Source organism: Eretmochelys imbricata, chromosome 4 (assembly GCF_965152235.1).
Source record: "Eretmochelys imbricata isolate rEreImb1 chromosome 4, rEreImb1.hap1, whole genome shotgun sequence".
Taxonomy (NCBI): Eukaryota; Metazoa; Chordata; order Testudines; family Cheloniidae; genus Eretmochelys; species Eretmochelys imbricata.
The window spans coordinates 33991421-34004702 of record NC_135575.1 but is presented as its reverse complement, the minus strand read 5'-3'; the positions used below and the strand labels follow the sequence as shown (position 1 = coordinate 34004702).

At 40.4% G+C, this 13282-nt stretch overlaps 1 protein-coding gene across 1 annotated transcript in view; it reads right to left on the bottom strand.

The window, feature by feature from the left end:
- NPNT (nephronectin) overlaps positions 1 to 13282 on the bottom strand; it is a 90607-nt gene that overhangs the window by 40983 nt on the left and 36342 nt on the right. The window contains exon 4 of the mRNA XM_077815105.1: positions 2641 to 2733. Within this exon, the coding sequence (XP_077671231.1) occupies positions 2641 to 2733 (93 nt within the window). The remainder of the gene's footprint in view (positions 1 to 2640; positions 2734 to 13282) is intronic.

Genomic DNA, 13282 nt, shown 5'->3' with positions numbered 1-13282 from the left:
TGTTGTCTAAATTGCTTCTCCTGCTTCAAAACACTAATGATGCCAGTGATGCTGCATATTCAGATCACAGCATCAGAGTAGTGTGGACATACAATCTTGTAGAAATCAAGGAAATACTTTAATTGATTATATATTTAATAAGTTTATGTTAATGGATTTAATAAGTAGCTTTGAAGCAGCTTGACTCTCAGCCTTCATAGAATGAAATAACCTTTAATCCAGTATCCCTGAGGTGGCAACAGTTCAGTAAATGTTTATTTTGTGTATGAGGCCTTGCCCATTTTGAGGAAGCATAAGCTGGGATGTGTGGATGGGTAAGGAACTATTTTTGTACTTTTGTAAGTCAAAGGACAATGTTATGACCAGGAAGACAACAGTCAAGAGGCCACTGAAGAGTCTCAGCTGTTCACCTAAATACAAGGGGGTGAAATCATCTTGATAAGAGTTTTCACCTCCTCTTATTCCCTCAGTGTTTCTTATTGTGGAAAAGCAGTCTTGTGGATGTAACTAAGAAACAGTACCCTAAAAGGAGAAACCCCAAAGTGGACTAAGATTCATACTGACATCACCTAATCAGAATTGGACAATGCAGATCCCCTGATTCAGTCAGAAGGTCACAACAGGAAGTCCAGTGGGACAATACTAGTCTGAGTTTCACCCACAATGGACCAGGCAAACAAGGAAAAAGTGTGCTATTCTTGAGATCACCACAACACCGCTACTATGTCTGATATTCATACTTAACCTTTCGAGGAAAGCAGAGACAAAGACATTGCAGACCAGCCAACTAACCCAAGAATGATGTCCGCTAGCATGATGGTACCTGAGCTAGAAGTCATTGCCTGGCTCCTCAACCTGCAGTTTTTAACTGACTCTGAAGCTTCAAAGACATATAAGCTAAAGAGCATACACTTATTTTTATAAGTAACCTTATACTTTCTGTCTCCTTAGCAGGACATTTGAACATCTATGCAAGGATGCCTGCCAGAAAAAAAATACTTTCTTAGCCTTTTTAGGTAGAGGTGTGTGTGTGTGAAGCAAAGACATTTTTGTACCTCGGGGGAGCACTCTGCAACCCCCGTATTCCTCATTTATATATGATTGTGATCTTGCATATAAAGCAGGCCATGTGAGGTATCAGGGGAAAGGTTATGATCTCCGGAAAGTCATTTTTCTATCCATATATGTATATCATTAATGAATATGAAGTTATGAGAATTGTGTTGTAAGCTTGTCACTAAAACATGCTATCAGTTGGGGAATCAGCCAGATATTAGACCCCTAGAGACAACAGCAAGGAAAGTAACCAACGTCCAGGCAGGGTGTCAAACAACCCATCTACAGCCATCGTCCAGCAAGGGAGCTACAATTCAATGACTCACCTACATGAGCCCACACCAGGGGAATTGTTCAACCTTGCCTGGGGACTCAGCAATGCCCATGAGACATGCCTGGACTTGTGTTCTACAAGCACATGGGACAGAGGGTATAAAACAGAACACAGGGGCCCCATGCTTGGCCTTTCTCCTGCCCCCACCTATGCTGCAAGCAACAAAGACACTGAGAAGAAGACTGAAGACTCCAACAGAGGAGACTGGCCCAGATTTAAGGGACAAATCTGCATATTAAGGACTGCAATATCCATTGGCATGAGAAAAATTGCTTAGTATAGTTGTTGCCCAGTCAAATAGGGTTGAGAGTTTAGACTGCGTGCTTATATTTTATTTCTTTTGGTAACTAACTCTGACTTTTTGCCTAATACTTACAGTCATTTAAAATCTATCTTTTGTAGCCAATAAATGTAACTGTTTATCTTTACCAGTGAGCTTCCCTGAAGTGTGTGGTAAATCTGCTCAGGTTTTGCAAAGGCTAGTGTATATCCACTTTCCATCGATGAAGTGGTGAACCAATTAATAAATTTGCACTGCTCATCTTGAGTTATTTGGGATCCATAAAGATTTAACCCTTAACCTAGTCTTTCCACAAGGGAAAGTATAAACTGCTAAGTAAATGCATAGGGGTAGAAAGATTAAATAAATCATTTAATCATTTGTATTGTGTCAGCTTTGTGATTTGATTACTGGTTGTGCCAATGCAATAACTTGACTAGTTCTTCTTCTTAAATTGTTCTCTTAGTAGTTAATCAATTTAATGTTGTATTATTGTTAACTCTTTGATTTGACTGACTCAATGTATATTATAATATCAATATTAATCATCATATTGTTTACTACTTTAGAGAATTATAAGCAATTATCTAACTTTGCAACTAACACAACAAACTGGTTTTCTCTGATCAACTTGTGATGAGGTGAAAAGCAGCCTAAATTAAAGGGACTTTAAATACCCATAGACCATTGGACTCAAGGGCTAAGAAAACCCTTATTATCATTACACGTTACATCTGTAAAAGACCTAGTACATGAAGTCCATTATGCTGCAAGTGCAGAATATACAGTACATTCCCTTTATGAATTTAATACAGGTATACTCAATTATTTATGAATAAGCAGAAAATTGAAGCTGCTATGCATATATTTAATTTTTTTAATATTATTTAATTTTTTAAGATAAAAATTCTTCTGTAGTCTCATATGCAGGGTTTGTTTGTTTTTTTAATTAAAAGATTTGCTTTCTTACCTTGGTTGCAGGTTTTTCCAGTATATCCTGGGAGACATTTGCATTTGTTTGGTCCAATACATTCACCATGTTTGCATCTAGGCTGACATATAGCTGAAAATAGAACATTTATTATTGTTCTGATCTAATCAACAATAATATATTAATGAAAGCAGCACAAATACTACTAATACTTAGCCCCTGTACCTCACTTCACATTTTAACACCACAGTGCACACATAAAGTGTCTTTTCAGTGATAAAAAACAAATACACATCAGAAAACAGATTGATAACGAGCATTATGTTCTCGGGTTATGGGACATAATGCTCAACTTTTCGGATACTCCAGTTTATGTAGTATCTGACCAGCAAACAGACTCATGGCCTTCCAGATGTACTGTGTGATGCACGTCATTCAGTTTGTTATTACTAGAATATGTCCGAACTGAACAGGAAGTAGGAGTGTCAACATCAATGAGTTATCAGCTCAGTAACAGACAAGCAACAGTGCAGTTCCAAGTATCCACAGATTTTCCCCTGCCCTGGGTTGTTTAGACAATGGCATTTCTTTATCTGGCATTTCTTTATTCTTTAACACTCAAAAAAAGGCTCTGTGTCACCATGACCTTCCCTATTCTGAAGAGAATTGAATGAGGCTCCCTCCAGAGTTTGTTGGCCAGAAGGATACAGGATGGTCATTTACAGAGGTGATTTGTCTCTGAGGCTGGGATCACGGCTTCCAGAAGGTGGATCCGTGAAGGGAAGGATCACCAGTGCAACCCTACATGTTTTACTCATGTGAGTAATCTTTACATACACAAGAAGTTCCATTTAATTCAATGACACTACTTGGCTAAGCAGCTGTAGCAGAACCAGGCCCAAGCTTGTAATAGGTCATTCAGATACCTCTTTTGCACGGCCACTATCACAGCAAGGTGGCACAATTTAAATATTTAAACAGTATTTTGAAAGACCTTGTTACTAATTAAAAAAAAAAAAAAAGGTCTTTATTCACTGTATCTTCTTACACAGCTCATTAAAAGCAGCATTATTGCTGCTGCGCATAAGCCTGATTCTTAAACTTGAGCTCAGAACACATTCAAATTAATGATGGGGAACAAGTGGGGGTGGGACACGGGGACAGCCACAGGAACAAGAAGTCACTAGGACCAGCAGGAGACTGGGAACTGAGGGATGGGGGTAAAACTGAGAAAAGGATTAGAGTGGGTGGAGCAGATTAAGATGAGGGCAGACTGGAGGAGCCAGGGACAGAAGGAGTAGGGGTTGGGGTGCACAGGAGCAGATGGGTTTATAACCAGAAAAGAACATTCTCCATAGAACTTAGAATAGAACCCAGGATGCCCAGAGTCTTAGCATTCTGTTACCATCAGCAAACAGCAGTGCAACCCACTGGCAAAGCATGCGCTTCATATCCCGTTAGTGGCTGGCCCACATACAGGGAGACAACCTATTAATATTATCCGTCACTCTGTTAGCTCAAGTGGCAGAGGTCCACATGGTGGATCTAAAAGGTTCCAACCCTGCTGATGAATCATGTGTATATCAATATAATTCCACATGATGGCATTTCTGTTTTTTCAGTTTGCTTTTTAAAAAAGCCTAGGAAATTCCATAAAAAACTCATTAAAAGAACATTAAGGTTGTAAAGGCAAGTGCTGAAAAGTCAGGAAATGCCACAATTAAGCATGAGCAATCTTAATAAAGCCCACTGGCGTATATGTATTGTGATACAATCTTTAATTACACAACTGCATGCTGTTTTTTCCTCATGATTTCTGCCTCATTCAGCGCACAGGATGGCTAGTGCTCAGGGCAGGAATCAGAATTGTGTAGTGAATGAAGCTATTGTCTGTACTGCACCTTCCCATATGTGGCAGAAGTTGGAAGGTGAACAAGGCAGGGGATTGCATGAAGAGAAATGAGGATCTCATTGTTAAGGCAACAGAATGCCACCCTGGAGAACTGGATTCTATCCCTGCCTCTGCCACAAAGTTCCTGTGTAATACTAGAACAGTCATTTAAACCAAACATCTCACAAGTGGCCACTAATTGTGTGTTCCTCATTTTCCAGGTGCCCAATTTAAGACCGTGAGGTCAGATTTGCAGAAACGCTGAGCACTGAAGTTAACAGGCACTGTGTTTTCAACATATAATGTGCCATAAAACTTTACGTTTTCTGAAAAATCAGGCTATAGGCATCTCAAATTGGGTTTCCAAAATTATCGCCCACTTTTAACATAAATGTCTGTGTCTCAGTTCTCCATCTGTAAAATGGTAATAATGATCCAACCTTACTTCACAAGGGTGCTATGAAAATAAATTCATTAGTGTTTGTGAAGTACTCACATATTGTGATGACAAGCTATACTGAGACGCCTGTGTGGAAGTTAATAATTGTGTATTCGGTGAAGGATTTGGATGGTTTACAGTAAATAAGGAAATTAAATATTTTATTAAAATGAAATATTGAACAGATGCTTATTGAGTAAAACCCATCTCATCCTGCGCAGTGACAAAGTAGAGGTGCAATGGAAAAATAGTATGAAATCATATATTTAAAGCTAGTATCATAATGCATATACACCAGGGAGCTGAAGAAAGAGCTGTTGAGAGCTTGACTTTGCAACCTTACTGATGTTCTTTTACTGTATTTTTGTATGTAATTACATGCACACATCTCTAAACACATACACATTTTGTTGTAAGAGAAAGGTAATTTGGCAAAGTTTTAGTCTCTCAAAATTTTAAAATATTATTCTGAATGTTGGACTACAGTCAAAAAGCACAGAACACAAGTGAGGGGTTACTGTGCAAAGGTGGTTTAAAGCTCACCTTTGTACTTCTGTGAAGTGCATTTCCCCAGTGTTTAAACCAGCCTTTAATAGCCACAGGGCCCAAAAAGGCCACTGAGAATTGGTCAGCCCTGCTGCCATTTCCCTTTAACACTCCAGCAGGGAAGGTGTATGCTATGTAAAAAATAAATGCTATATACTGCCAAAGGGTCACTGTTACACTGAGGTGATGATATTCCTGCGATGATGATGCCAGTGCAAAGCAGCTGCATGACACCAGAGAACCCAGACCCAGTAGGTTTATGGCCATTATTAAGCATGAATATAAAACATTAAATAACCCCTCAGCTATTTAAACCCAGCAGCAATAACCCTAAATGACAGTTTCATCGTATTAGTGTACAAATTTTAAGAGGGGAGGAAGGGAGAGTGGTTAATTAACAATTATACCTTTATTTAAAAAAATATATTCTGCCACAGTGGGTGATGTAAACTTTATGGATTGTCTTAAACACTGAGTCATTCTCATATTCCTCAATACATACTGGTTCTAGAGAGAGTTAGTCTGAATGAGGAGAGCTCTGGGCAGAATGCATGTACATGAGGTTCCTTTTAAGTAGGGTGACCAGATAGCAACTGTGAAAAAACAGGACAGAAGGTCAGGGGTAATAGGCGCCTATATAAGAATCCCAAAAAACAGGACTGTCCCTTTAAAAACGGAACATCTGGTCACCCTACTTTTAAGGCCCAATTCCAGCCCTCTGATATATACCAGGTTACTGAGGCTTTCAGGATAATTTATGCAAAGGAGATAATTAAAATCAGCTCTCTCATCATATATATTATCCTATGTGCAATTTAGTGAAGGCATGCAGGGACAAACTGCATGTGCCCACAAGGGGATGTCGATCACTGTAGATGGAAATGACAGAAAACACGAAGAACTTGCTGAATCAAGCAAGCTGCTCCTATTTATCCTCTGTAACTAAACATAGTCACAGTAAATTTTCCAAGTATATTAATCTGCCAAAGGAATGTAAAGCTTGGCACCCCCTCCAGCAGAGGGATAAGAGAATAAAGAAAATTCTGGATGGATCTCCAGAAGTAGTTTCTTCCAAACTCATCCCTGTGGGAGTGGATGGTGAGATTCCCAGCCACAGGAGAAGTGGGATTTCAACTTTACAAACTAGTTGTGGGGAGAGGAAGAATTTCATATTATCAGTATCCAATACTGGGTCAGTTGTTGTGTAAATGAATGTATTTACTTTGTTGATTTCAAGGTAACTACTTTTGGAGTAAGTTGCTACTTGTTGTGAGCAAAGGAATCAATAAGTGGCCACTAGTGTATAGTCAGTCTGGGTGCCCACCAGCACCGCCACCCGTTTCTTCAAACCTATCTTGAGTGGGAAATTTCATTTAAAAAATAAAATTTGAAGTGGGCTAAAAAGCAAGTGTGTAGAATGACTCTTTGTTACTGCATACATCTCCGTTATTTCCATTTAGATCACTGACAGATACAAGTGTTTAATACTGTCAACCCTGCTGAACCAGTAATAATCACAGAACATGAAGTTATGTTCTATTTGCTTCCTGCATCATCAACAATCTTGCCAGCTAAATTCTGGTTCCACAGATGGAGAGTAAATATGGAACACCAGTGGATCACTGTTACATCGACATTTTTCTGAGCCAAGCCATGCTTTAATTAAAACAAATATGAAACAACACTAATAAAAATGTACATGTATTATAAACCAAGTAATTAAAATACTGCAACAGCAAAGCAATGATACTATGGAAAGAAACAGGGAAAAAAATAGGTCTACGAATTTATTTGTATTGCCACAGGATCCACTTCATGCTAATATGATTATTTTTAGATTGCTAAGAATCATTACAACTCTGGAAAACATTTTACAGCTCAAACAATTTGAAGAGGACACTGCGCCAAGCATTTTTTTGTTATAATGTCTTTTTTATTATTAAATACACTGCCTTTAACTCCTTAAAAAGTGAAATCTGTTCCCTTACTGAAATTATTTATTCCAGTGCCATGATATTTTGGTGAATATTTATCATGTATTGACATGTTTAGCACTGTACAAAACACAAAATGCAGACAGTCCCTGCCCTTACGAGTTTATAGTCTAAGCAAAACGGACACAAAGTAGACAAGAAACCAGAGGATGGTATAGCTGGGATGTTATATTTTTACAATTTATTGATTCCATATGTTTCAACTGATTCTGTAGAATAGTAATGCCATTTAGAATTTGCCAAGTAATGAACTAGAGTAAGTTGTCATCTTAATTAACCAGACAGTAACTTGCATCATAAAGTTGAACATATTAAGGACCTTAGTTGATAGAAATTTGTCACACAGATCCCACAAATCTAGCTTTCTAGCTTCCACTCTAGGCCAAGCTATTGAACAGAAATAAATATTGACTATTAGTTCTCTCAGAGCCAATGCAAACAAATCTCTGACCAGCCAAAGATCTTCCCCATTTCATAGACTTTAAGGTTAGAAGGGACCATCATGATCATCTAGTCTGAATCCCTGCACATTGCAGACCACAGAGTCTTACCACCTCCTGAAATAGACCCCTAACCTCTGGCTGAGTTACTGAAGTCCTCAAATTATGGTTTAAAAACATCAAGTTACAGAGAATTTACCATTTAGGCCTGCAAGTGACCTGTGCCCCAGGCTGCAGAGGAAGGCAAAACGCCCCCAGGGTCTCAGCCAACCTGGCTGGGCGAAAATTCTTTCCTGACCGCAAATATGGCAATCAGTTAGATGACCCAGAGCACATGAGCAAGACCCACAAGGCAGACACCTGGGAAAGAATTCTCTGTAGTAACTCAGCCCTCCACATCTAGTGTCCTGTCTCTGGCCATTGGGGATTTTTGCTACTGGCAGTTGCTGATGGGCCACATGCCATCGTAGGCAGTCCCATCATAGCATCCTCTCCATAAACCTATCAAGCTTGGTCTTGAAGTCAGTTAAGTTTCTTGACCCCACTACTCCCCTTAGAAGGCTATTTCAGAACTTCACTCCTCCGATGATTAGAAACCTTCGTCTAATTTCGAGGCTAAACTTGTTGATGGCCAGTTTATATCCATTTGTTCATGTGTCCACATTGGTGAGTAACTTAAATAACTCCTCTCCCTCTCATATTTATCCCTCTAATGTATTTATAGGGTGCAATTATATCTCCCCTCAGCCTTCTTTTGGTTAGGCTAAACAAGCCATGCTCTTTGAGTCTCCTCTCATAAGGCAGGTTTTTCATTCCTCGAATCGTCTTAGTAGCCCTTCTTTGCACCTGTTCCAGTTTGAATTTATCTTTCTTAAACATGGGAGACCAGAATTGCACACATTATTCCAGAGGAGGTCTCATCAGTGCCTTGTGTAATGGTACTAACACTTCCCTGTCTCTACTGGAAACAGCTTGCCTGATGCATCCTAGGATGCGATTGCCTTTTTCAAGGCCGCAACATATTGACGGCTCATAGTCATCCTGTGATCAACCAATAAACCCAGGTCTTTCTCCTCTGTAGCTTCTAACTGGTAAGTCCCCACCTTATAGCAAAAATTCTTATTGCTAGTCCCTAAATGCATAACCTTGCACAATTAAATATCATCCCATTTCTAGTCCTCCAGTTTACAAGGTCATCCAGATCTTCTTGTATGATATTCTGGTCCTCCTCTGTATTGACAATATCTCTCAACTTCATGTCATTTTATTAACACATACTCACTTTTTGTGCCAAGGTCAGTAATAAAAATGTTCAATAAGATTAGTACCAAGACCAATGCCTGAGGAACTCCACTAGTGACCTCCCACCAGCCTGACAGTTCACCTTTCAGTATGACCTGTTGTAGTCGCCCCTTTAATCAGTTCCTTATCCACCTTTCAATTCTCATATTAATCCCCATCTTCTGTACCAAATGTCTTACTGAAATTCACATAGATTAGATTGACATCGATTAGATCTACCACAATTTTGTCTAAAAAATCAGTTATAGTCTCAAAGCAGGATATCAGGTTGGTCTGGCATGATCTACCTTTTGTAAAACCATGTTGTATTTTATCCAAGTTACTGTTCACCTCTATGTCCTTAACTACTTTCTCTTTCAAAATTTGTTCCAGACTTTCCATAAAATTGAAGTAAAATTAATAGTGCTGTAGTTTCCTGGATAATTTTTTTCCCCTTTCTTAAAAATAGGAACTATGTTAGCAATTCTCTAGTTATAGGGTATGACCCCCGAGTTTACAGATTCATTAAAAACCCTTGCTATTGGGCCTGCTGTTTCTTGTGCCAGCTCCTTTAATATTCTTGGATGGAGATTATCCAGGCCTCCGATTTAGTCCCATTAACCTGATTTGTTTGACTTCCACCTCAGATGTGGTAATTTCCACCTCCATATCCTTGCTGCCATTAGCCACCCTGCCACTACATAAGAACAGCCATACTGGGTTAGACCAAAGGTCCATCTAGCCCGGTATCCTGTCTTCCAGCAGTGGCCAATGTCAGGTGCCCCAGAAGGAATGAACAAAACAGGCAATCATCTAGTGATCCATCCCCTGTCGCCCATCCCAGCTTTTGGCAAACAGAGGTTAGGGACACCAACTCTGCCCATCCTGGCTAGCCCTTGATGGACTTATCTAGTTCTTTTTTTAACCCTGTTATAGTCTTGGCCTTCACAACATTCTCTGGCAAGGAGTTCCACATGTTGACTGTGCCTTGTGTGAAAAAATACTTCCCTTTGTTTGCGTTAAACCTGCTGCCCACTAATTTCATTTGGTGACCCCTAGTTCTTGTGTTATGAGGAGTAAATAGCACTTCCTTATTTACTTTCTCCACACCAGTCATGATTTTATAGACCTCTATCATATCCCCCCTTAGTCATCTCTTTCCCAAGCTGAAAAGTCCCGGTCTTATTAACCTCTCCTCACATGACAGCCGTTCCATACCCCTAATCATTTTTGAACTTTTCTGAACTTTTCCAATTTCCAATATCTTGATGGGGCGACCATATCTGCACGCAGTATTCAAGATGTGGGCGTACTATGGATTTATATAGAGGCAATATGATATTTTCTCTCTTATTATCTATCCCTTCCTTGATGATTCCCAACATTCTGTTCACTTTTTTGACTGCCACTGCACATGGAACGGATGTTTTCAGAGAACTATCCACAGTGACTCCAAGATCTCTTTCTTGAGTGGTAACAGCTAATTTAGACTCCATCATTTTTTATGTATAGTTGGGATTATATTTTCTAATACGCATTACTTTGCATTTATCAACACTGAATTTCATCTACCATTTTGTTGCCCAGTCACCCAGTTTTGAGAAATCCTTTTGTAGCTCTTCACAGTCTGCTTGGGACTTAATTATCTTCAGTAGTTTTGTATCATCTGCAAATTTTGCCACCTCACTGTTTACCCCTTTTTCCAGATTGTTTATGAATATGTTGAATAGGACTGGTCCCAGTACATACCCCAGGGGGACACCGCTATTTATCTTTCTCCATTCTGAAAACTGACCATTTATTCCTACCCTTTGTTTCCTATCTTTTAACCAGTTACCAATCCATGAGAGGACTTTCCCTTCTTATCCCATGACAGCTTAGTTTATTTAAGAGCCTTTGGTGAGAGACCTTGTCAAATGCTTTCTGAAAATCTAAATACACTAATTGCATTGGATCCCTCTTGTCCACATGCTTGTTGACCCCCTCAAAGAATTCTGGTAGATTGGTGAGGCACAATTTCCCTTTACAAAAAACATGTTGACTTTTCCACCAACAAATTATGTCCATCTATGTGTCTGACAATTTTGTTCTTTACCTTTGTTTTAACCAGTTTGCCCAGTACCGAAGTCAGACTTTATCTCTGCATCCCGTCCTGAGGTGATATGTACCCAGTCAATATGAAATCCCCCATTATTATTGAGTTTTTAAATTTTTATAGCCTCTCTAGTCTCCCTGAGCATTTCACAGTCACTATCCCCATCCTGGTCAGATGGTTGGGAATATATCCCTACAGCTATATTCTTATTAATAGAGCATGGAATTATTATCCATAGAGATTCTATGGTACAATTTGGTTTATTTAAAATTTTTACTTCATTTGATTTTATTCTTTCACATATAGTGGCACTCCCCCAACAGTATGACCTGTTCTGTCCTTCCGATATATTTTGTACCCTGGTATTATTGTGTCTCACCAAGTTTCTGTAGTGCCTATTATATCAATATCCTCTTTTAATACAAGGCACTCTAATTCACCCACCTTATTTAGACTTCTAGCATTTGTATATAAGCACTTTAAAAATCTGTCACTTTTTAGCTCCATCATGTAATTGAAAGAGCCTCTTTTTCATTTGACTGTTTCTCATCAGATCCTAACCGTATTTTGTCATCTTCCATCCTCTCCTCCTTACTAGGACATAGAAAATTTCCATTAATAGATCCTTCCCTAAGAGATGTCTCTGTCCAAACCATGTGCTCCTCCGCATCCGTCAGCTTTCCCCCAGCCATTAGTTTAAAAACTGCTCTACGATCTTTTTAATTTTAAGTGCCAACAATCTGGTTCCATTTTGATTTAGGTGGTTTAGCCCATCCTTCCTGTATAGGCTCCAACTTTCCCAAAAATTTCCCCAGGTCCTAATAAATCTAAACCCCCACTCCCTACACCCTCGTCTCATCCACGCATTGAGACACTTCAGTTCTGCCTGTCTAACTGGCCCTGCGCGTGGAACTGGAAGCATTTCAGAGAATGCTACCAGGGAGGTCTTGGACTTCAATCACTACACCTAAGCTCTTCATTAGCCTCATTAAAAACTGAGGCAAAGTACGTGTTTAGGTGTTGGGCCACGTCTAGATTATCCCCATCCTCAGTGCTTAGTGATCCCACTTCTTCTCTCCTTGTGTTCTTCTTATTTATATGGCTAAAGAACCTTCCCTATGAACTTTTTCTCCTTGCTTGGGATGCAAGCTTCAGATAGCTTCTGCAGCTTCGACTTAAAGTAATTCCAAGTCTCCTCCAAATTCAGATTCTTGAGTTCTTCCATTAATTTATTAAAGTTAGATCTTTTGAAATCAAAGACACTTGTTGCAGATCTATTTTTGTTTATCCTCCATTTAGTTTAAACTGAATTAACTCATAATTAATGCTACGTTTTAGTCAAGGGGAAATTTTAGTAGAAGTCATGGACAGGTCAAGGGCAGTAAACAAAAATTCACAGCCTATGACCTGTACTATATGCCCCTGACTAAATCTTCGGGGGGTGGGGGTGGCCTGGGGGCACTGTGGGTGCTGGAGGGGGCAGTGGTGCATGGCCCAGAACCCCTGCTGGGGGGAGGGAGGAGGGGAGTTTGGTGGGGCTGGCAGGCTCCCTACCTGGCTCTGCACCTCCCTGGAAGCAACGACACCCCCCTCCCTCTGTTCCTAGGCGAAGGCGTGGCCAGTGACCTCTGCGCTCTGGCTTTGAGCCAAGCGCTGGCTCCGCAGCTGTGGGGAGCGGTGCCTGCAGGTGGAGGCAGCACGCAGAGCCCCCTGGCCACCCCTTTGCCTAGGAGCCAAGGGATGTCACCGCTTCCAGGGAGCCCCCACTGCAAGGTAGGCATCGCCCAGAACCCTCACTCTCTCCTGTGCCCCAACCCCCAGCCCTGGGCCCCCTCCCACACCCAAACTCCAGCTGCTGCTGGGGGAGGAGGGTGCCGTGGCCCAAGACTGCCCCAGCAGTAGCTGATGCAGCTGGCCCAGAGGCTGCCTGAGCTGCCCAGGTGGCCCCCAGGCGAGCCACACCAGCCGCTGCAGAGGTCCCAGAAAGTCATGGAA